This window comes from Miniopterus schreibersii (assembly GCF_964146895.1).
Source record: "Miniopterus schreibersii genome assembly, chromosome: 12".
Lineage (NCBI taxonomy): Eukaryota > Metazoa > Chordata > Mammalia > Chiroptera > Miniopteridae > Miniopterus > Miniopterus schreibersii.
In genome coordinates, this window is record NC_138112.1 from 47,917,651 (window position 1) to 47,942,479 (window position 24,829).

The 24,829-nt window shown below is 51.6% G+C and overlaps 1 protein-coding gene across 4 annotated transcripts in view; it reads right to left on the reverse strand.

The window, feature by feature from the left end:
• Positions 1–685: 685 nt before the first annotated feature.
• Positions 686–24,829, reverse strand: part of PTPN5 (protein tyrosine phosphatase non-receptor type 5) — a 46,822-nt gene continuing 22,678 nt past the window's right edge. The window contains exons 3-15 of one of the 4 annotated variants that reach the window (XM_081153288.1): positions 22,504–22,714; positions 14,996–15,189; positions 14,395–14,478; positions 14,082–14,159; positions 13,375–13,616; positions 11,993–12,182; positions 9,523–9,607; positions 5,609–5,688; positions 5,296–5,433; positions 4,700–4,810; positions 2,372–2,532; positions 2,153–2,266; positions 686–1,721 (exon numbers count right to left, since the gene is read on the reverse strand). In XM_081153288.1, coding sequence (XP_081009414.1) covers positions 1,628–1,721; positions 2,153–2,266; positions 2,372–2,532; positions 4,700–4,810; positions 5,296–5,433; positions 5,609–5,688; positions 9,523–9,607; positions 11,993–12,182; positions 13,375–13,616; positions 14,082–14,159; positions 14,395–14,478; positions 14,996–15,169 — 1,551 coding nt within the window. In that variant the 5' untranslated portion in view covers positions 15,170–15,189; positions 22,504–22,714 and the 3' untranslated portion in view covers positions 686–1,627. Of the gene's footprint in view, positions 1,722–2,152; positions 2,267–2,371; positions 2,533–4,699; positions 4,811–5,295; positions 5,434–5,608; positions 5,689–9,522; positions 9,608–11,992; positions 12,183–13,374; positions 13,617–14,081; positions 14,160–14,394; positions 14,479–14,995; positions 15,190–15,344; positions 15,479–22,503; positions 22,715–24,829 lie in introns of all 4 variants that reach the window. The other 3 variants (XM_081153289.1, XM_081153291.1, XM_081153290.1) reach the window with 3 other exon arrangements.

Consider the following 24,829-nt stretch of genomic DNA (forward strand, 5'->3'; position numbering starts at 1 on the left):
GCCCTGGGCCCCCTCCTGCCCTGAACTGACCCATGCTTGCCAGCCTTGTCATCAGAGCTACTTTTGCTGCATCCCTGGGGCAGGGGCAAGAATAGAGCAGAAGTGTCCAGAACCTGAGCCCATGGGCAGATTCCCCAGGCCCCTTGGGAGGGGCTACTCTCAGCCCAGGCCTTAAAAGGGAAATTACTGGGTTACAGCTGCTGTTGGGACCTGTAGGGCTAACATGGGATAAGTGTGCTGGCCAACAGGGAGGGGCCTGGGGCAGTGACCTGAATGCCCCCCTGCCCCAGCCTTGGCTTCTCAGGCCTATCTGTCAGAACTGGTACCTGGCCAGCCACTTTGCCTTCTGTAGAAGCCTCCACACCTGTTCTTGAGGCTTTCCACATCTCAGGGCTTCTGGCTGGATTGGGGTGAGGGTGTGTGAGAATCCTGTCCAATGGACTAATTTGGCTTTGCAGATCTGGATTTTCTCCATACTCCCAATCGCCACAAGGGTGTGATAGGGAGATTGAGGGACAGGGTCACACACTCACTCTCTCTCTCTCTCTCTCTCTCTCTCTCTCTCTCTCACACACACACACACACACACACACACACACACACACACACGCTCACTCACTCTAGGAGAAGACCAGTATCTGGAGGCAGGGAGTGGAGGGGAGAAGTAATCACAGACCCAGGAGGCTAGTTTTGCTCAAAATGCTCTGTTTATTGCTCTATTCAATGACCACGAGCAAATTATAAAAAGACACCAAATGTCTCTGTCTGCCGTGGAATAAATATTTAAAGTCAGCAATAAAAACACGTGGCTCCAAGATAACACATGTTGCCAAAGAGTCATGCATGCCCTGCTGATGGGCTCTCAACACACGCATGGACACGGGAACACACGCAGAGCTACACGCAGCAAGACTTCTGGGAAGGCTTTCCACAGTGACACAGAAAAATGTTTCACACAGATCTGGGGCCAAGTGCCCAACCTGCCCTCAGAGCTCCCCCTCTCCCTCCTACCCGCACCAACCCAGAGACCTCTCCCCCAGTTGAGATCTCTCTCCCCACTCAGAAGCTCCCCATGCCTGACCTTCAGGTCCTCAGGTCCTTTTCCCCACCCTGATCCCAATAACTGGGGGAAAATGCGATCTGCCTGTTGGGAGAAGTGGGGTGGGGGCCTGAGCCAGGCACCTCTGCCTGGGCGGCTTAGGGGCTGGAGCTCATGACCCCTTTCCCAGGCTGAGGAGACACAGTGTCCGGTACAGACAGCAGAGAGAGAGATGGATGGACAAACAGAACACGCTGTGGCAGGACACTTGGAGTGCGGGACACACATTTTGGATCAAGTAGCAATGGGACCGTCATTAAAAACTGAGGCCCCAGGTCTGTGTGATGTGGGTCAGGTCCTGGAGCCCCAGGCCTGGCCTGGCACATCCCTCCCCCACCCTGCCCCACTCCCGATATATACAGTAGGAAGAGCTATGTTGGGGGCAGGGGCCAGGCTGGAGGGAAGGAAGCAGGAGGGGCAGGGCAGGGAGCAGGCCAGGACCAGAGGCAGGGCCCTGGGGGTGTGGCTGGGGTGAGGGCCCAGACTCAGGCCGGGTGGTACCCGGAGGACCTTGGGGGAGCAGTGGGGTCACTCCGGGGCCTGGCGCGACAGCTGCTTCTCATAGAGGCTCATGACATGATGCACAAACTGGTACTGCTCACACGTCTGGATCATGCCGCCCCTGCCCGGCAGAGACGTGCAGTGGGGATAGGGCTGTTGAGGGATGGGCTGCAGGCGGGTGCCCCCAACCCACAGAGTACCAACCATTCATGAGAGACCCTGTCTTTTGTGAAGCTCGGAGAGGCCAGCCCTAGCCAGCCAATCCCCTCTGCCCCTCCTGTCCCTCCCAGCCCTGGCACAGATAGCAGGGATGGAGATGGCATTCCCACCACTCTCAGCCCATCCTTCTGGTCACCTGCTGTTTCTCTTCCCTCTTCATCCAGCTACTAGCTGTCCAGATCCAGCTCCTCTACCTGTTTTCCCTACCCCATCAGCCAGTCGGTCCACACCCAGTGCGTCCTCCTGCCCCTCTCCCCATGCCTGTGTCAGTCTCTCCCTTCCGCCCCGAGGGCTCGAGCTCTCCACGTGCCCTCACCCTGCCCGTGGGCTGACCTGTCCTGACGGAGCTGGCACGTGGTCTTCAGGATGTCCACCACGCCCTCCTGCCGCAGCTGCTGGCAGCAGATGCTGGTGGCAATGAAGCAGCCAGTCCTCCCAATCCCTGCACTGAGAGCCGAGGGGATTGGGGGGATGAGGGGGTGAGGTGAGGGGGCGGGGCAGCAGGGGCGCGTGGGGCTGAGCTGCCCTGGCGGGTGGCTGGGAGGGACCCACCTGCAGTGGACGATGATGGGGGCGCAGTGGGGCCCCTCCTGCTGGGCGGCCTCCTCTACCTCCTGCACCAGGTGCAGGAGTGGGGGGGCCCGGTCTGGGGTCTTCTGGTCGGGCCAGGATGTAAACCAGTAATGCTTCAGGCCTCGCTCTTCGGTCCCGCTCTGTCCAGGAGACAGAGGCCCACCCCAGATCCAGGTGAGCTCTCTGAGCCCACAAAGCACAGCGATGGGGACGGGATGGGAGGCGAAAGAACACAGGAGGGTGGCCACAGGGAGTGGGACCCTGGGCCTCTGCCATCAACACATCGCCCAGTGGCACCAGACAGAGACCCAGAGCCAGCTTGGTAGTGGCGGCTGGTCAGCAGAACCGGCATTACCTTCACATCAATTCTGCCTGGCAACTCCAGCATCATTCAAGAGAGGCAAAGAGTCCCTTCTCCAATTCACTCCTGACTCCCAGTTGCTTAATAAACAGCCCAGTCACCCCTCAACCACATAACCCTTCCTCTCACCTCGCTGCGCTTGGTCTGCCCACCCCCACCCCCAGCAAGTGTTTCCCTCCCCTCCCTGCCCCGACCCCCCCTACTTCTTCCACTTTTGCTTTTATCATCTCTCCCCTCTGCAGACCCCTCTCCCTCCCCTGCTGACTGCTCCATCTCCATCTCCACACCAGTCAAAATGGTCTGTCTGCAGCCCAAATCTGGACACGCTGCTCTCCTGCTCAAGACCCCTCTGTGGTTCTTGCTCTCTGAACAAAACCCATTCTCCTTAGTCTTCAGCCTAGCAAATAAGATACACATTTCAGGGTCTACCCTCCCAGGCCTGTCTCCTGCCCCTGTGCACTGGCACTCGATACTCCCACATTCCCAATGATTTGTAGATAAACACACACACATACACACATGCATGCACACACACACATGCATGCACACACACAGCTAGCTGTTCTACCCTCCATGCCCTTACTTTTTTCTCTACTTGGAATGCAGAGAAAAAACCCCCTATTTGTTTGCCCCCTGGTCAACTCTTTCTCCATTCAGCATCACCACTTCCAGGAAGCCCTCAGGAAAGACACTGGAGGTAGGATACAGGGAGCACCCCAGTTGGCACAGTGCCCTTCTTCTGTGTTCAGTACTTACCATTTTATGGGTGCTCCTTGAGGAGAGTACAGGCTTTAGTCAGCTCTGTTTCCAGTACCCAACCCAGAACCAGGCCCAGGGCAGGTGATTATATGGGTTTATGGACAGAAGTAAATGCCTCAAAACCCCAAGCTGCCCCGATTCTTTCCTAACCAGTCTTGTGGCACTGAGAAGATGAGGCAGCCCTGCCTCCCCCAAGCCTCTCTCTCTAAGGCAACAGGAATCTGGTTCCTTGGGGCCCTGTGTTATCTGGCTGTGACAGTTAACACAGCCTCTGCCCCCCGCCCTCCTGGAGATTTCTGCCCTCCACCCAGGCCTATATCTCAGAGCTGTTCAGGTGGGCACTGCCCTCAGGGGGCTGAGTGCTCCCTAGTACCCCACCTTGCATCCTCTCTAGTGGGAGACGGGCAGCTAAGAGGAACAAGTCTCAGGCCTTGAACTGGACCCTGTGACTGCAGGCATCACTGGACTTCCCCGGCTGTCTCTGGATAGAGCGTCAGCTTCCTGGTGCCCAGCTCACCTCTTCCAGCTTCTGGGGTTTTTAAAGTGGTTCCACCTTCCCCACATGTGGCTCTTATCATTTCTCAAAAAGTGAACCCACTGATCCTCCTGATTCCAAAGGAACAGTCTCTTCTATTATGCTGCCCCTGGAAGAAGCACCACTTCAGGGTGGGAGGATCCCTTTCCCTACTCTTCTGGGCTGTTTCCTCTTGCTCATATTTTGTGTCTCTCTTTTTTCCCTTTTTCTGTAATTACAACTTCCTCCTGCAACCCAAATGCAGCAAGGAGTGTCTGCCCTCTGGTGGAAATATTGGATACAACAGGCCAGATGAAGGGGATGCTTTTAGCCGGGATCTCAAAGTTCCCACTGTCTTTCAGTTATAAGGACAGTGCTGGAGGCAGCTGGAGACCCCTTATCCAGACAGTCCTGGATTTGGGTGCATTGAAGCAGAGCTGGAATGACAGTGTAGACACACAGAGAGCCCAACAGCATAAATACAATAGAGGTTTGGTCCTGCTTCTGCCCCCTAAGTCCATTCACCCCTCCCTTCTCCATGCCCATCAGTAAATCCTGGAAAACCCAGGACTTGATTTCAGCTAGAGTGGACTCCGGAACCCTTTTCTCTGTGGTGTCCTCAATAAAGCCCTCACTCCTGATCCTCCCAGCCCAGCCCAGCCCCAGGCCTCACCCTGAGGGAAATGAGTCGCAGCCGGTAGTCCTCAGTGTGAATGACTTTCCGCACGGTGATCTCCACACCGTCATATACCACCTGCTCCTCCGGCCAATACTCGGTGCACTTCTGTAGGGGACAAAATCAAGCTGAAATACACTCCCAGTTCCCCAACCACACTCTCCACAGTGCCCCTCCAGGCCAGCGGGGAGAGAGAGAAAATGGCATTAAGGTTTGCAGTTAGAGAGAACTGGGTTCAAATCTCAGCTTCACAACATTTAAGCTACCTTCCTTTCCTGGGCCTCAGTTACCTTATCTGGAAAATGGGAGTAATGCCCATTTTGAAGGACTTTTCTAGGGCTGTTACGAGTATGGAGGTAGCCAGGGTCAGCCCTGGCAGCCTAGGAGGCACTAGAGCATCCTGCTTAAGATCAAGGGCACTGGAGGTACAAAGGCCAGCTCTGCCTCTATCGGAGTGACCCTGAGCAAATGACTTAATCTCATTGAGCCTCACATTTCCGCAACCTCATAAGATTGCTTTAAGAACATGGAAACAAGAGGCTTAGCATGGGCACGAAGCAGCAGACACCTGGTGATGGTGCAGGGGTGCCTACCTCGTTCATCTCCTCGATGTTGGTGATCATGACAATGATGGGTGTGTGCTCCTGCCACACCATGTGCCAGAAGTCGCCGACCGTGCTGACGATGGGTCCCTGAGTGGCGATGTACACCTTCTCCTCCCCACCGTAGCCCTGTGGCCAGCCAAGTCCAAGCTGTCAGGGTCAGATGCAGTGTTCCCAGGGCCCAGTCCCCACACTCAGGTGGTGCTGGCAGCAGCCGCACTGGCTTAGGGATAAGCCTGGAGGATGGATTCCCACCAGCTTGGGTTCCTTTTCAGGGAGAGGGTGTCCGGATGGGGCTACGTACCCGGATGTAGTTGGCGTTGATGTAGGAACTCAGAGGGTCGTCAGGGTCTGGTGAAGTCAGACACACTCTGCTGTGAGGGTCTAGGGTTGGGGAGACAGGTGAGGCTGGGATCCGACGTGTGCAATCCTCCCGGGGCAGGGCCCACCATGTCTGGCCCATTCAGGGCACCCTCTTTTTTTCTGAGACTCTTAAATTTCCTCCTTCACCTACCCTGTAGCAAAATACTGACCCTTCCCCATGGCCTGCTGAGGCAGGTGGGGCCCAGGCTGAAGAGAGGGGTTGAGTATGAGGCCCTGGGTGTCTACTTCTGTAGCATCAATGCCTGCCCATTGCCTGTGCCCCTTAAACTGCCCTGGGCTCACTGTGCCTCATGTTCTGGGGAGAAAAAGCTAAATAAAGGAGTTATCTAGGGTACATGTCCTGGACAGCAGGGGCAGCAAGAGTTTGAACAGACACTCTCACCAGCATGCTGGGTACATTTGTAAAGCACATGGCCTTTCTAAAGCCTCGGTTTTCCTGTCTGTAAAATGGGGGTAAAGATACCTATATCCTAGGATTGTTGGAAAGATAAATGAGGAAACAGCTGCAAAAGTGCTATGTAAACCGTAAAGTGCTTTATAACTATGAAGAGCTGTTAAGATTTGGGGGATGAAAGCTGAGGAAGAATATTGGGATAAAAGGAGTAAAGCTTTCCACATCTGAGCTGAGACTGTAGAATCTCAGTAGCAGACATGTGTGCACAAGGGGCTTTTTCTCTCTCTTCAATTCATTCACACGTCAAATCCCACAGTAATAGACTCTCATAACATCCTGCTCTTCTTCCTGGGGTAGAATCTGTTTTGTTCCAGCCAGAGCCACCCTGCACTGACTGCTCTGCCAGTTTGCAGAGGCTGGCACTGAGGTGGAGACGGTGTGTGGGGTGGGCAAGAAGCTGGCTGGGACTGGGGTCCTGGCTGTGGTCTAGCTTTCTCACCAGCTCACTGTCTTCTCTCTTCTCTGGGCCTCTTTCTCTCCTGTATAGTGGGGATGGACCAAAGGTACTTCAGGTGTGCACAGAATGGCTCTCAAAGTAGAGGGGAGCGGTTTAGAGTTTACACCACTGAGCAGACAGCCTGCGTGCAAATCCTGGTTCTGACTTACTAGCTGTGTCATTTAATCTTCCTGTGCCTTATCTATACACTGGGGACATCACTTTCACCATAGCCTTACTAATCTTGTAAAGGTTAAAAGAGTGAACGTTACTGGGTCCTCAGACTGGTAACTTGGCCCAGCATACAGAACATGTTATTATTGCTGTCATTACTCATGTTACCACAGTTAACAGGTAAAAAGAAGGATGCTAAGTGGCAGGAGAAATGGCACGAGCCTCCGCTCTCCAGCCGTGTTATGCTCCAACCCCAGTGCCTGAGGTTTTGGCAGGTGATTTGGGGGGTGGGCGGTTCTGTGGAAAGAGATGGAAAGGGGTGTCAGGAGTGGAGAAGAGCAAGGTTAAGCAGAGGGGTGTTCTGGGTGACCAGCAGGAGAGAGGAGCAGGGTGCACTGCATGAGCCAACTCCCTTCTCCTGTCAGCGCTGCCCAGATTAGGTGCCAGAGGTGGGCACTGGCCCCTTTGGCCAGACACCAGGGTCTTTGGTATTAAAGAACCACTGTGGGAACGCGAATGGTACTATTGCCCATGCTGTGCCTGGCATTGTGCTTTAGAGTAGAATCTCCTAGATACAAGACATAGTCCCTGCCCCCAAGTGTTGAGCAAGCAGACAAGCAGTGGGTGGCCTGTGAGTACTGGGGCCGAGGAATAGAGGGGGTCCTTGACTTGGCCAGGGTGTGACCCCAGTAGAAGGCGGAGGGAATACCATTCTCTCTGATTCAAGTGCACAGGGCAGGGTGGGGTCTGGTGAGAGGTGAGCTGGAGACGAACCTGTTGATGAAGGGTCTTATAAACCACACTTCTCAGGCTGGACCTAAACCCGAGGATTACGGGGTGATGCGACAGTGTTTAAGGAGGAGAAAGTCAATTCGATTTCGGTTTTGCATCACTTTGGTGACAATGACAGAAGAGGCCAGGAGGGTAGGATGTGGGAGGCAGACTAATTAGAAGATTACTGCAATCATCAAAGTAAGAAGTGTTAGGGGTCAGAGGGCTGCCCAGCCCTGCACAACTCCAAGGGGCATTGTAAATGCAGTCGACGTAAACGGCACCCCCCGAAACTGGGCAACTAACCTCTACCCCTAAAATGTCACTTGGCAGTGAGGACAGGGAAGGGGAGCTAGATTTGAGACACTGATTCATTCACTCACTCACTCACTCACTCACTCACTCACTCACTCACCCATTCATTCACTCCGATAGGTGCAGAATGTCTACCATGTGCCAGGCACCATTGGTGGGTGGTGAAATGGACAGAAATTGCTCCCCTGCATCTTGTTCTCAGTGCTGCCTGCTGGGTTCCTGGTCACTCTGTATCGTCACTGTCCATAGATCTGTCTCTTCCATAAACCTGTGAGCACCCTGTGCACAGAGTCTGTGTCTCACTCACGTCTGGATCCTCAGCCCTGGGGGCAGGGGCTCCGGAAGCATGAGCAGAATGAATGCAAGAACAAATCTCAGGGTGTCTTGAGGCTGAGAAGGAGCCTCTGCCAAGTCTGCTCTGCCCTCTGTCACTGCCCCCAACCCCCTAAGCCCCCAGCCCAGTCTCTGAGGGCACAGGGTCAATTCTTGCTGGCCACAGAGAACATTCTCTGTTGGGCTCAGAGGCCTGGAGGCTCAGGGTGGCTCAAGGCCTCTCAACAATCCAGTGCCCGGTGGAGTGATGGCCTGACTCCGCCCTCCCCCAGTGGCCATTCTGAGTGGCAACCAAAGGCCTAGGTTCTGGGGTACCCGAGCCCCTCCCTCCAGGTGGGTCTAGGTGGGTGTGGGGAGCAAGATGAGGGAAGACGTGAGCAGCCCTGAGCAGTGCATCCTGGCCTTACATGGTGCTTTGTTTAACCGGAACTACCTAGAGACTGTGTAACCATAGCAACCACAAGTCGATATTTTAAAAGTTAAAAATAAGTCATGACATCTTACATGTTGTTGGAGATGCTGATGGCAAAACTGCCTTTTTAAAGCCTCGTCACTCCATAACTGAGTGGAGTAGGTTTGTGGGAATTCACTTTCAACAAGTCACCCCTCCGAGCTAGCCCTGGGGCCTGGGGCCAGAATTGAGCAGGGTGACACACAGACAGGGGTTTGATTAAAGTTGCCTGAAAATGACACTCCAGGGCTGAAAGAGAAACAGTAGGCCACCTGGTCTAACCACCTCCAGGGAGGGAAAATCCCTACCACTCTCCAGGGGACCGTTCGTGCAGCCTTGCTTGAACACCGTCAGTGATGGGGTGCTTACTACCCGACAGGCGGCTCACTCCCGCGTGGGGTTGTTCTGCCTGGTAGAGGGTGCACAGCCTGGACAAACTAAACTCGGGAGACAAAAGAGCCCAGTTCTGGGGTCACAGAGGCCTGGTTTGAAACTCAATTCTGTACTTTCTGGCTGTGTGACTGCGGATGAACCACATAACCCCCCGAAACTTAATTGCCTTTCCTCAAAATCTGCCCACTCTGAAGAGCGAAGGATGTGAGAACACTTTACTGTCACCACACTGGGTAGGAGCTGCTGTTATCGTCGCTGTTTCTCTCTGGGTTTCCACAGCCCAGCACAACACCTGACCAGGGCAAGGGTCTGGAGAGCGCTGCGTGAAGGAATGAACTAACCTCTGCCCTCACTAGGGGGTGTTTCCCTTCACTGGGCATCGCCACCCTCCATCCCTTCGAGGGACCCTGGAGGCCCAGCTCGGGGGGTTAAGGTCTTCCTCAGGGTGAGGGGACACCCAGGGGAGGGTGAGCCTGCCCCTAACCCTCTGGGGCAGTGAGTACTCACTGGGAAGGATGGTTTTGTACCGGTTCTTCCGCACCAGCCCAGGGATATCATACTCTTTCGGATCCACAAAGTTCATGGGGATTTCCTGCGGGAGGATGACACGGGTGTGAGCAGCTGTGGGCAGGCCCTCATAGACGTTTGACTCCAGGGGCTGCTGTGCCCCCAACTTCTAGTCCAAGGGCAAGCTTGAGTGCATGCATTTATTTAACATTCACTATTAAATGAGTTAGTGCATATACAAAACACGATTAGAATAGTGTCTGGCACACAACAAATACATAATAGATATTATTACTACTGTCTATTGAGGGCCAGTCTGGCACACAGACGACAATAAATGGTCAATAAACAAGAACAAAAGTTTGAAAAGCAACCTGGCCAATCACCATCATTTCCCACACTCCCTGTGCTGAGTGGCTTTGTTGATCTGTGTTCCCACCCTAGATATCACCATCGCAGGATCCTGTGTTGTGCTGCTCACTCTGTGCTCCACCTCATTCTCATCTTCTCATATCCTGTCCATCTTAAATGCCACCTCCTCCAAGAAGCCTACCCTGATTCTCTAGCAAGAAAGGAACCTCCTGAGCTCCCAGGGCTGTATTTGCACCTCCCAATCACTGTGTGTGCCAAGAGCTCCAAGTCTGGACTCCTCTGCCTGGAATGTGAGGTCTTCTGGGATCTGCCTTTATCACCAGCGCTCTCAAGGTTCCTGCCCTCCAGTTATGCCCGTCTCTTCCTGTTGCTAATATGCCATTCTCCATCTTGCCTCCAGGTCTGAGCTCATGGCATTCCACTTGCAAGGAGCACCCGTCTTCAATTCTCCACATCATTCCCCCCCTTTAAGTTTCCCCTCTAGCCTCACCTCCCCCCATGTCCTCTGGGATGACTCCCCCATGCCTCTCACCTCTTCACTCCCCTTCTGTCCACCCACACAGTTTAGCACCTGACCACACATGGTTCTATAGAGTTCACTGTGTTTGGACCCATGAAGTATGTGCTTTGTAAAATGGGGATTGTAATACTCACTTTCTAGGGTTGTTGTGAGACTCAAAAGAATAAAAAACATGTGCAAAAGCGCCCGTGGAGTGGGTGTGCAGGCTGTGCTCCTCTCTCTGAGCAAAATCGACAATGATCTACTGAACAGGAAACGACAGAAAGGACAAAAGTCCTTTCTTCAAGGGGAGGTGATGGTGATGGTGGTGGGAGCTCGGAGTGGGAACAGGGGCTGGGGTGGTCCGGGAAGGCTTTCTAGGGGCATCGAGGGTGGAGAATGATGTACAACAGGTCTGGGAGGAGAAGACAAGGGGGTGGGGGTGGCAGGCGGGCGAGTGGGGGTGGCCTAGCTTGAGGTGGACAGTCCCTGCAGGGGCTGGGGGGCATAAGGCTAGAAAAGGGGGCTGGGACTAGCCCAACTCGGGCAATGCAGGCCACGCCAAGTTCTGCAGAATTTGGAGCAGTGGGTCACAGGGTGATGGAGGTCTTCTCAGAGAGCCATCCAGTCCAGACAGGGAGCAGGGTGGCTGGGGCAAGGGGAGTTGTGAGGAAGGCACATTGGTTCCCCATCCCTCTGGCTTCTCCCAGGAAGGACTCTCCTCCAATAGTCATGGCCCTTCGCCCATCCTGCCCACAGAGGTGGGTGAGTAACCTGATGGGTGTGTTGGCTTGAGAAAGGGAATTTGGGGTCCCAGCCTCCTCTTTCCTCCTGCTCTCTGGCCCTCCTGCCAGGAAAGAATTATAGTGATGCCCCATGGGGCTCAGGATATGCCAGTACCACCTGGGGGCGGGGGTAGAAAAGTTTAATTCTGGGGGTCAGTATTAGGAAGTTCAGTATTGCTACATACCTAAGCCTCATTTTAAACCTCATCTTTACCAACAAAATTAACGGCGATATTGTGATCTCCTAGGTCTTAACTCTTAGACCTAGGTTGAGTACTCAGGCAGGTAAACAGGGGTGTCATTTACTGGGTCCTTTGAAATCCAGCAGGAGGCAGCTGCAGGCTGTAGCAGAAGTCTAGAGAGGAGGTGATTAGGACCACCCTAAGCTATAGCCACACGGGTGGAGAGGTTTCAAAGGGGCATGAACACTGCTTGGTGATGTCGGGCAGGAGAAGGGTGGGAAAGCAGCAGTCAGAGGAGAAGGTTTCCCATGGCTTTCAAAGCACAGAACTGGGCACTGAAGACTCGGGAATGCCACTGAGCACCAATCACCCGGATGGGTGCTTTGCACACCTTAGTGATCTCTTTAATCCTCGCAGCATCCCCATTATTTTTATCCCCATTTTCTAGATAAGGAAACTGAGGCCCGGAGGGAAAGCAGCTTGCCCAAGACAGTAGGAGGGCTGATAATGAAATGACTTTCATCTATCAGATGCTGAGTTCTGGGCACCCCACTCTGCTGCGTTGCTAGTTGGGTGACTGACATGAGCAGAGGCATCTGCCCATCGTGGGGTAGCCGGCTCAGGGGACTCACAAAGAATTCTGCCTGCAGCAGGAAGGGATCCAGGGCCTTTTCGTGGAGCTCCTCGGCCTGGAGGATGCGGGAGGCACTGAGCAGATACTCACGGGCTGACTCCTCACGTGGGGACATGAGGTAGCCAAAGCCCTCCTCGTTGCAGCCGGGTGTGCACATGTCCAGGGTCAGGGAGACGTTGGAGCCCCTCCTGGAAAGACCGGTAAAGGGGGAGTGAGTCTCAGGGGCAGGGCAGGGATCAGCTGGGGGTTTGGAGTGGGAAGATGAGGGACAGAGAGATCAGGGGTGGGAACTGGGTGGGCTCCAAGAAGTGGGGGTGTCACATCACTCCTGACATAAAGAGCACAAGTCTCAGCCCCAAGGCTTAGGCATGACTCCCCGCCTCCTGCCTCCTGCAGTGGAGTAGCTGAGTGGGGGGTTGGGGACCCCAGTTCCAGAGATTCCATCTGAGGCAACCTTACCACAGCCCTCCCCTGGACTCTCCTCTCCTACTGGAGGCAGTGCCCAGCCCTGTGGCCCCCAGGAAGCTCCCAGAGACAGGGCACCTGCCTCGATCAGAGAAGCAGGGCTCGACCCTCTGTACCACGGTCCTGGGCCCAGCAGTCTGGGATGAGGTTGCCAATGAGTCAAGGACATCTCATCCAGGAGAGGCTGGGACCCTCGGCTGTCAGGGAAAAAGGGGGTTCCAAGGGCAGCACAGCAGCGGCAAGGATGTCTGCCCTGGACAAACTCTACTGTGCTTAGTGTCTAAAGGCCCAGAACAGGGAGGGCTCTCTTTATATAGAAAGGGAAACTGAGTCCCAGGGAGGGGATGAGAATTGCCCAAGCTTGCACAGTAAGGGGGTAGCAGAGCTGGAAAAAAGCTAGGTTTACTGACTCTTCATTCAGTGCTCTCTCTGTCCATAACATCATGTGGGCAACTCAAACCCGGTAGGATCTGGCTTAACTAGCTAGTCTCTGAAAAGAGGGTGTCGACACCTCCCAGAGTGTGATCTGGGGAACACTATGACACACTCTATAAAAGTAGGACTCTGTGGTCAAGTGACTTTGAGGAATGCCACACACTACCCCGCACTGATTTACAATGAACACAAACACGTTTACTACAATTCCTGTAGTAAAGAAACCTACCCAAACTACTTGTGTGAGTGTGCTCATATATACACTTATATATGCCTGTGTGCTCATGTGCAGTAACGGTATTTCCTGGCACTCACCTTGGGGCATTCGGATCTGCATACATCAGACCTAAAGAGCGTATGCTCACAGTGGCTAAGCTATGAGGTCAGCTTGGTCCTAGGCACTGGGAACTAGAATCAGGCATCTGCCCTTTTGATCGGGAGCTGAGCCCATAGAGCCCACCCCTCCTCCACCCCTCCCACCTCTCCTGCAGACCCATGGACTTGACAGTCAGTGAGGTGGGGTCGGCCTCAGGCTTGATGTCCATCACGCAGTCAAACACAGGAGTCTCAGGAACGGGGTCCAGGTCCAGGAAGTCATCCTCGACCTTGTCTTCCATCCACTCTGAGTAGGTGAAGGAGGGCTGGCGGCTTACCGACTGGCGCCTGTCCTCGGGGGGCAGTGGGGTAGGTGGCTCTGGGGCCGCCCTCAGGAGGTGCCACACCTAGTTGGAGGCATATAGCATCATGGACCTGGGACCACGCTGCTGCCCCCTCGCTGATGGGCTGCCCATGGGATTAAGCCCCTTGCCCCTATGTCTAGAGCAGCCCTGCTATCCTGGGAGCTATCTGTGTGGCACTGTCCCTCACACAGATGGGAGCCTCCACCCCCTGTCCTGTCCTCCCTGACCCTTCCCTCCCCTTACCCCTCAGTTTCTTGTGGATTGAGGACTTCTTGGTGGTCTGTGGGGATTCCTACTTCAGGCTTCTCCCTGCCTCTGCCCCTTTCCCCTGCCTGGAACACTGTAGATCAATTTTGAAGGCGCTCTCACCCCATGCTGGGCATACTGGTGGAAGGAGACAGATACCCCATCCTCAGCCCTACCCAGAATATCTAATGGGAGCTGGAGGGGATCAGGCCTCAGGGTCAGAGGAGGGGAGCACTGAGGTCAGGTCAGGAGGCACCTTACCAGGGTGGTAACGAGGAGCACAGACAGAGAGACCAGCAGCAGACTGGGGACTTCCCAAGTCCCAATGCCCAGCCAGGCCTGGGGAATATCAGACAGTCAGGTCAGGGTGGTAGTCGTGGTGGTGCGGGGGGCAGAGTTCTCATGTTTCAACAGGGACAGAACCGAGGCCCTGAAAACTTCAGACCAGGTCTGGGTGGTGAGCAGGTAGAAGAGCTCCAGGGGGTGGAACTAGGGGAAGCCCTGTGCAGGGGTTAGTGTGATGGGAAGCCTCCAGCTGCTCCCCCCTGCCCTGGAGGTCCCAGAGCTTACTCACCTGGGGTCCCAGCTGTTCCAGGAGTGTGGCATTCTGTGACCAGATGGGGCCATAGCCACTGAGCCAGAGCATCCCGCAGGCAAGCTGGGACAAGCAAATCGAGTTCGGAGCCTGGGCTCTTCACCCCCATTCCCCTCCCAACCTGGCTCCCCAGGGTCCAGACTGCGCAGCTGAGGGAAGGGCCCAAGTACTGTGTGCCCAAAGAAGGCCTGAGGACTCTCTCTGGAGAAAAGCTGACTAAAGGGAGCCAAGAGAAAGCCCTTCCCAGGGGACCTCAGCTACATACATCCAAAGGGAAGTCTCCCAGAGATGCCTCCATAGACAGGAAGTCCTCAGAGAGACCTCTGCAGGGCTGGAGGTTGGGGGGGGCAGCCTGTGTTCTTGCTTCTGGGGTTAGGGAGGGCAGGGAGTGAGGGGCTTAGCTATTGAGGCTGTAGCTCAGAACTCCAGCCTTCTCCTCATGCCAGCCTGAGGGCTGGAAGTCACTGAGGGACACCAAGAAGGCCCTCAACTCTTTGTATCCCCAGGGGGCCAGCTTGGGGAGGGCTACCCCTCCACCCGCACTCTCTCCAGGCCCTGGTGAGGCCTGCAAAGTCCTTACCAGGAACTGAGAGGCAGCTAACAGGCACAGGCTGCTCTTGACCGTGAGGGAGTGGCTCCAGGTGCCTTGAGGTGGAGGCTTCTGAGCTGGCTCTGAGGGTGGTGAAGGAGGGGGTGGTGGTGGCATTTCTCTCTGCGAGTCCGTGAGCCCTTCGGCTTGGTCCAGGGCCTCCATCACTACCGGCTGGGGGAGACCTGCGGAAGGCAGACGGAGCGCCGCTGACTCCGGGCCTGTGCCCACGGCGGGCTGCTCCTTCTGGGGCTGCTGTGCCTTCCTCTCGATCCGGGATCAGTCAGCGTGGCTCCACTTCCAGCAGTCACCCTCGATTAGCAGAGCAATATTCACCTACCTTCGTCAGAAACAGCTAAGTGTGGGTGGACAAATTATTTCTCTTTTATTTCTCCAGTAACAGAGTGAAAATGGCAGGAGGTTTTTCGGGGAGTTAACATCGTTGTGTTTATGCAGCTTCATTCTTTCCCATTTCTTAAGGAAACAAAAAACAACCAACTCAAACTCAATTAAGAGAGAGAGGGAAAACCACGGCACAAGGCTGTGAATGTGAATAACCCACCCACGCCTGCCCCCCGGATTTCTGACTCTCGTGCTCTGGGCCCTGACTGCGGCTGGAGGCTGGACATGTGACAAGATCACAGCCACAGTTCCTCCCCACGCTCGGGAACCCAGACTGGGGTGGAGTGGGGGTGGTCAGGGTGGTGTGGAGGAAAATCTGGGTGTCGTAAAATTGTCATCAAATGTCTGGAATTCAGTTCTAGGTCTGTCCCTAGTTGTGTGACCTTGGGAGAGTCACGCCCTCTCTGGGCCTCAGTTTCCACCTGGAAAATGAGAGTTGGGCTCAACCCTTGGTTTTGTAACTGTGCTTCATGGAGCCCTAGTATTTTCTCAGGTGCACCAGGCATTACCAAGTGCTGAGTCCCTAGGCCTGTGGCTCAGCTGTAGAAGCTCTGCTTGTCCCCGTTCCACACACCGGGTTTCCTTTAAGATGATTTCAACACAGGGTTCCACTTCTAAAATAGTCTGAACACCACTGGCTTAGATCTGAGGCACTGACCTCAGGATAGGGATTCCAGCAGTCACCTTGCTGAGTCCTAGATGCTGAAGGTCCCCATCCAAACCCACATGTTTCAGTCTACTGCCAAGAAGAGAGGGACCAGCAACAGGGATGTGTACCGCTTGACGGTGGGAATGGAACTGTCCACATATCACCGTGTATATGGGACAATGTACTCCTTTTCTGGTTGGGTGACAACAGAACACCCATAGCCAAGACCACATGAGGCCAGCATAGTTGCTTGTCCATGTGCTTGCTTGCTCGCTCACGTGACATTGACCAAGCATCTCCCATGGCCTGGATCAACAGTGCCGTGCAGAGTGCAGGTCCTGGAAACAGCTGCATTTCCACCACAGGCTCCTCCTTTCCAGATGCTGACCCTTTATGGCTCCCTACCAGCTGTGTTCCAGCCACACTCTGTGCATTTCCTCAGGTGAGCCCACTCTCTGTACTTTGCACATGCTATTCCCTCTGCCTGGAACATCCCTCCAACACCCTGCTCCCCCTCATCACCTCCCCCTGCCCACCGCACTTCGCCAAGTTAACTCTGATTCATCTTGTAGAACTCAATCAGATGTCACCAGACTTAGGTCCCTTCCTATTATATGCGCCGGGCACCCCATGCCTCTCCTTCATTCTGCCAGTAGCAACAATACCCCTGGAAAGTGCAAGGCCCTGCACTGAGTGCTTTACGCTGGCTAATTTACTCCCTCCTCATAGGACTCCTGTGAAGTTGGTACTCCTATTATCCTCCTTTTACAGAAGGCCAAGATGAAGTCCAGCCAGGTCAACAGACTTGCCTAAGGTCAGCTAGCTAGTAAGTGGCTGAGGTAGGTTTAAACCGAGGTAGCTGGATGGGCTCTGAGCTACATTACACTCACGACAGTTTGTAAAATTATTTGTTGAATATCGTCTCCCCCACTGTCTGTAAGTTCCGTAAGGGCAGGAGTGGTATCCATTTTGCTCATCATGACCGTCTACAGCATTTAATGCAAGTCCTGGCATGTAAGCCTGCAGCAAATACTTACTAAATGAGCGAGTGACGATGCATATGTGATCATCTTTTGCTCAGTTTTCTTACTGATAAGTGGGGACAATCATACATACTTTGAAAAGGTGTTATGAAGACTATAGATAAAATGCCCGGCATTGCACCTGGCACCTCAAAGGTGCTTGATAAAGTCAGATTATAATAATGATTATACAGGATTCCCACTCTCCTGAGTAAAACAGACCAGCGGGTACATGTTTACAATACAGTGTGTTACCTGAAAAACCTAAGTGCTGCTGAGTCCATGGGGGCTAGGGGAGGGCATCCACCTTTGCCCATAAAGACTACAGTTATTAACCACAGGAGCGCACAGCTCAGAAAAAAAATGCTGCTGCTTAGAGATGGATCATGCAGGAAGCCAAGAGTTTCCACTACAGATAAGCAGAGGGTTGATTACTCAAGTGGCAAGGTCCACCCACACCCTCTGAAAAAGCAGTGGAGGGATGCTGCCAAATATGGAAGGCTGGGAGGGGTACAGGCCAGGGGGCATGTGGCTTGGCTCTGCAACACACATGCTGCGGACTCTGGACAATCCCTTCTTCTCCCTGGGCCTCAGGTGCCTTATCTGTAAAAAGAGGAGCGTGAACTAGAACTCAGTGCTTCTGAGACGTTCCTGCCATCTTAGGACAGGGGACTTGGGTCTTGGGGAATAACAAGCTCACCCAGTCTTGAACTTTTCTGCTTTATTTTAAAATTCATGGGTGCTCTTTGTTTTATACTACAGTATATATGCACTTGTTTTGATATTAACATAATGTGTTTTTTTCCCTTCCCAAAGCTTCGAATCAAATTTATGCTTCAGGAGAATGTGCTACATTTATCCTGTGGCTTTGCCCTCAGGGGTACATGCACCCCAGTCTGAGAAGCATGGAACTCGCCTGCAATAAAACATCATGCTGCTGTTATAAATGACTCTGTAGATGAATATTTAATAACATGGAAAGAAATTTCAATGCTATGGAGTGAGAAAGGCAAGGTTACAAAAACAGTATGATTGATCCCTTGGCCTTAAAAATTAAGAAAGTATAAATATGCATATAAAAAGGTGGAGTATATGTGATGTAAGACAAGAGACTAACATGAGATGGTGCTTGCAGAGCCTTGCAACACAGCGAATGCCTGGCACACAGTAGGTGCTCCATAAATGTACTCAGTTAATGGGAAGAGCAGAAGCCAGGTATTAACAATGATAGTTCTTTGGAAGATGGTAAAATTAGAGGTGATTTTTTTCATTGTTTAGTCTAGATTTCCTCCAATACATACATACATACATATATAAATACATATGTGTATGAATATATACATATGTACATATATACACACACATATATTTGTTCTTAGTGAGAAACAATATTTTTAAAAAGAGATCATGGATCTGAGTTTAGATACCATGAGGCCTAGCTAATATACCCAGGTTCTGGGACCTGACTCCCACCTGTCCCGTCTCAGTGGATAGAAACACAGACCAAAGGGATGGTTACCAGAAGGGAGGGGGTGTGGGGGGCGTGAAAAGGGGAAGGGGAATATAGTCAATATTGTGAAGAGTATGCACGGTGACAGATAATTACTAAAGTAGAGTGACTGCTTTGTAAGATATAAAAATGTTGAATCACTATGTTGTACACCTAGAACTAATATAACCAATATAAGATGGTATACCCACTACACTAAAATTTAAAAAAAATCTCAAAAAGATAAAAAATTCACTTGTCAGGACATCTGAGATTCAGAGAGTGCATGGCTTTCTGAGACCCACCCAGTTGTAGCACAGCCACTCAGAAGACGGCCCCCTGGTGATGTATGACAGTTACTTTTGCATATGAAAGAGGCAGGTTAACCTGCGGGAAAGAAAAACTGGAGGCTGGTGGGGCCCTTGTATGCACATCTCAGAGTCAAAGGTGGAGGCTGTTTTTTTTAAATCCTCGCCCGAGGATATTTTTTCCATTGCTTTTCAGAGAGAATGGAAGGGGGGGAGGGGACGAACTGGGCTGACTTCACTCTCTGCTCATTTGCGTGAGTCCAATACACATCTATTGCGCACCAATTATATACTGTGCCAAGGACTGGGATAGGCCCAAAACAGTCCTTGCCTGCATGGACGCTGCAGACCTGGGCCCATGTGTCCCGCTGGCCTCGGTCCCAAGCCCAGAGATGACGTCAGTGCTTCTCCTTGCCCTGCTCACCAGTCCACTCACTATCTTGCTTTGGGAACGACAATGCCATCATGCTGGGCAGGCTCTATGCAGTTCCCAAAGTGCCCTGTAAGCGCAGTTGCATTTCCTTCTCTCGTCAGCCCTATGAGGTAGATATTATCATCATCAGCCCCGTTTTGTTGGTGAGAGGCGGCTGCTTGTGTCAAGGGCTGGCTTTTCAATAGTTCACAGCGAGATAGCTGCTTTGCCACGCACGAAACCCTGACTCAGAGGCAGCTTGCTGACAGTGATTTAACACCACGCCAGCTCCTCACATGCTTGCCTCTTGCACAGCGTGAAGGGTATTTTCCAGGCGTGGGGATCGAGGCTCAGGGAGGTTAAATGGCTTGCTCAAGTACATGCAGACTTGACATTCGAACCCAGGGCTTCCTGACACCAAGTGATCCTTCCATTCTTGCCATATTGCTTTTTCGGAAAGGGTCACTGCAGCAACAGCTGGGAGATGGTGAGAGCCTGGGAGAGATGGAGGGAGTCCTTGTATCTGGGGGAGCGCTGAACCATAACCAGCTGGGTGGGGTGAGGGTGGTACAGCTTTTACACCCGATCCCCAGCTGATGGCTCCTCAAAGGCCATACGGTATGGAGGGAAGAGGTCCTGGAAGACAGGAATTCCAGATCCCAGGCCAAAACTCTAGGGACCCTGGGAAAAGTCTGCAGGCAGATGGCCTTCAGATTTACCTGGGGCATGTGGGAATACTATGATCCCTCTCCTGTCACCTAGCACCTGAATCTCACCATTAAACTCTGCAGCTGCTGTGTGCCCAGGGCTGGCACCACCTGAGCTGGAGAACCCATGGCTGCCACTGCTGCCAGTGACTCATCCTTGGAGCTGCCAGCTGCCAGCCCACCAGAACACCGGAACTGGAACGGAGGGCTGGCCCAGCCCATTCCTGTTTATGCGAGCAGGGAGGCTGGTTCTGCCCCATTCAGCTTTTCATCCCTTCCCAAACATGGCCAGGGTGACCTCTCAGCCATGACCACACAGTCTCAGGGGGCCCAGACCAACAGAACATCACATTCAGTCCTGCCTAGGCTTCTAGAAACAACAACATCGGAGCCTGACAGGCCCTGAGGGGCATCTGGGCTAGTCTGCTTATTTCTCAGATGGGGAAACTGAGGCCCAGAGTTGGGAAGTAGATGCTCAAGGTCAACAGCCGGCCAATGGCAGAGCCAGGACGTTGGCTGCTACCACGACCACTATTAGCTAACACATAATGAGTACTTACCATGTGCTGGGCACTGCTCTAAGTGCTTTACATATATTAACACGTTTAGTCTTCACAACAATCCTAGAGTGTAGGTGCTATTCTTACTCTCATTTTACAGATGAAGAAACCGAGGCACAGGAAAGTCAAGTCACTTGGCCAAGGTCAGCTAATAAATGGGTAAACTAAGACTAGAGCTCAGGCAGCCTGTCTCCTGAGCCTATACTGTTAACCAACATACTAGGTGATTAACTCAGGTATTCTCTCTACTCCACATCATCTTTATTTTTAAAAAAATTTTTAATTATTTATTTTAGAGAGAGGGAGGGAGAGGAGAGGGAGAGAGAAAGAGAAACATTGATTTCTTGTTTCACTTATTTATGCATTCATTGCTTGATTCTTGTATGTGCCCTGACTGGGGATAGAACCCGCAACCTTGGTGTATCGGGACGACACTCTAACCAAGTAAGTTACCTGGCCAGGCCTAGGATCTGTCCTCTTAACAGACTCCATGCTGCCCACCCCAGGCCGGCTCCGCTGCTTTTCCTCCTCCTTGTTGGGAGAAGTCAGCCTGAGGAGCTTCAGCCCATTCCAGGACGGAGGGGTCAGGTTTTCTCTCTTTGGCACAGTCTATCACCCTGCCACCCCGGCGGGGGCCGGCAGAGAAAAGGTAGATCGGGACCAAGATGATGGGAACCAAGTGTGTCGGGTGCTCAGTCTGGAGAGGGGGAAGCTGCAGGTCAGGGGGCTGAATGCTATTCGCAGACACCTGAGATGCTGCACTAGGGAAGGGGGCAGGCTGAGAGGCAAGAATGGGAGCCGCGTGTGGGTGCTCTCGATAGGCAGGTTTCCAAGTCACAAGAAATATCTCTAGACCTCACCCTGCAAGGCTGTACTGCAGTTCTTCCTGTTCCCCCAAGTGGCTTTGTTTCCAGGGAGGTAGCTTTTGTTTTTTAATCCTCACCTGAGGATACGTTTATTGATTTTTTTAGAGAGAGGAAGAGAGAGGGAGAAGGAGAGAGAGAGAGAAGCATTGATCAGTTGCCTCCCGTACATGCCCCAACCAGGGATTGAACCCGCAACCTAGGTATGTGCCCTGACTGGGAATCTAACCCACAACCTTTTGGTATAAGGGACGAAGCTCCAGCCAGCTGAGCCACCCAGCCAGGGCAAGGAGGAAGCTTTTGGTAGTGGCTCACAGCAAAAGCTTTGAAGTCACAAAGCCAGGTTTGAGGCCTAACTTTGCCATTTACATTTACTACCTACCTTGGATAAATGACTTAATCTCTCCCCTGGACAAGAGATATATGACGTGTCTCTTGAATTAGGATACCATAAGGTAAAACATGTAAAGAGCTTAGCTTGGTGCCCAGCACATGTGAATGCTCACTAAATTGTAGCCAGAATTTAGAGAGGGGAAGTGGGGAAGGAAAAGGGAGCTGAGGCAGAGGCACCAGTAAGGACTTCCCTTTCATCTGCCAGGTGGGCCCCCCAGGAGGACAATGGGTCCTCGTCCCCATGTGGGTAGGGGCTTTGAGGCTGCTGGCTGGCTACTGGAATCATGGATGGAGTGGGCATGGACTGGGGGTGGCAGAAGTGGGGCAGCTTTGTCTCTGCCAGTTATTTAAAACCAGAATGCTAACAAGCTTTCAAAACAAAATGCAACTCAAGTACTCTTGGATGGGATATAATAAAATGGTTCTATCTGAAACAGAACCAAACAGCTTTGTTGTTACAAACAAAGGCCCAATTCTTTATGCCTCTCTGGGGCGAAGGCCCAGAAGCACAAGGGCAAAAGGGTCAATGAAACTCTGAGGGCGCAGCATCCTCCTTCCCCCGCACTGAGAACTTAAAGAACCCACAGAGAGGCCCTGGGGCGATGGGGTACCAGAGGTCTCAAGTGTTCAAGACTTAAACACAATCGCTGGGGAGGAAGGGATAGACTTTAGAGGGCATCTTGTTCCATCTTACCATTTCACAGGTGAGGAAACTGAGGTCCCAGAGAGTAAGAACCAGGATTGGCACTCAGGTCTTTAACCCTCTGGTTCAGTTCTCGCCCATTAAGGCAGCATGGGAAGTTTCACAGTGGGGATCTGAAGGTCTGAGGCCCAATGGAAGCAGAAGGCAGGGTCCTGGCTTGGGGTTCTTTGGTGAGTCCTGGTAAGTGCTCTCAGAGATCTGTCTAGAAGAGTCCAGGTGATAAGAGATAAGCAAGAGTGACCTGAGGACTTCTCCCCCACCCCAGGACAGTAGCACCAACAAATCCCAAGCCTCCAGAGGCTGCCACCCTCAAATGTCCTTCTACAACCTGAAGCGTCACAATGTCGGCAAAGTGGCAGCTGAGCTCTGCCTCTAGAGGGCTGAGTGACCCTGGGCATCTCACTGATTTTGTGGATCTCAGAGGCCTTCTGTAAACTGAATGAGACACAGGATCTTCAAGGGCCCTTCCCATACTAAAGACCCACAGTTGCCTTAAAAAAATCTGAGCCCCAGCTTTAGTTTAATTCAATGGCTTCCCCTTGTTCTTAGGATAAAGACCAAAATTCTGCCATGGACAACAATAAAGGCCCAGCATGCTTTGGTCCCTGCTTATCTCTCAGCTTGGATGTGTGGGCTGGGGTACCCATCCACAAAAAAGTGCATGAGGGCCCTTGTGATGGTGGACAGAGCCAGGGGTCCTGGGGGACTGCCTTTCCTTAGGCTCTGTATTTTGGTGCAGAACTCTGAGAAGTCAGAATTCTAAATCTGAACCTGGCTTTCAAGCTCCTTACAAAGGAATATTTGTCAAGGGAGAAGGATAGAATATATTTCATTTAAAATTTTGTTAGCCTATAGGACACAGCAAAAGCAGTCCTAAGAGGGAAACTCATAGCATTACAGGCATACCTCAAGAAACAAGAACAATCTCAAATAAACAATCTAACTTTTCACGTAAAGGAACTAAGAAAAGAACAACAAAGCCCAAAGTGAGTAGAATAAAGGAAATAGTAAAGATGAGAGTGGAAATAAATGAAATAGAGTCTAAAAAAACAATACAAAAGATCAGTGAAAGCAAGAGGTGGTTCTTTGAAAAGATAAACAAGATTGACAAACCTTTAACCAGATTCATCAAGGGAAAAAAGAGAGGACTCAAATAAATAAAATCAGAAATGAAAGAGGAGAAGTAACAACTGACACCAAAGAAATACAAAGGATTGTAAGAAAATATTACTAACAACTATATGCCAATAAATTGGATAATCTGGATGAAATGGATAAATTCCTAGAAACATATAATCTTCCAAAATTGAATCAGGAAGAATCAGAAAATCTGAACAGACTGATTACAACCAAAGAAACTGAAGCAGTAATAAAAAAAACTTTCAACAAACAAAAGTCCTGGACCAGATGGCTTCACAGGTGAATTTTACCAAACTGTTTCAAAAAATGCGAGAGAAGAAAACACTCCCAAGTTCATTTTACGAGGCCAGCATTATCCTAATTCCAAAACCAGATACAAAGAAAGAAAATTATAGGCCAATATCCCTGATGAACAAAGATGCTAAAATCTTCAACAAAATATTAGAAAACCAGATCCAATAATACATTAAAAAGATCACATACCATGATCAGGTGGGATTTATTCTGGGGGTGCAAGGCTGATACAATATTTTGCAAATCAATAAGTGTGATACACCATATAAACAAAGCGAAGGATGAAAATCACATGATCATATCAACAGATGCAGAAAAAGCATCTGATAAAATCCAGCACCCATTTATGATAAAATCTCTCAGCAAAGTGGGAATAGAGGGATCATGCCTCAATGTAATAAAGGCCATATATGACAAACCCACAGCCAACATACTCAATGGACAAAAACTAAAAGCGTTTCCCTTAAGATCGGGAACAAGACAGGGATGTCCTCTTTCACCACTTTTTTTTTCTTCTAAATTTGAGAGAGACAGAGAGAGAGAGATACAGATAGACAGTGATTCGTTGTTCCACATTCCTTTGTTATACATTCCTTGGTTGTCTCTTGCATGTGCCCCGACCAGGGATTGCAACCTTGGCCTATCAGGATGCTCCAACCAACTGAGCTTCCTGACCAGGGCCAGCTTTTACTACTCTTAATCAAAATAGTACTGAAAGTCTTAGTCACAGCAATCAGACAACAACAAGAAATAAAAGGCATCCAAATTGGAAAGGAAGAATAAAACTCATTATTTTTAGATGACATGATACTATATATAGAGAACCCTAAAGATTACACCTAAAAACTATCAGAACTGATAAATGAATTCAGCAAAGTAGTAG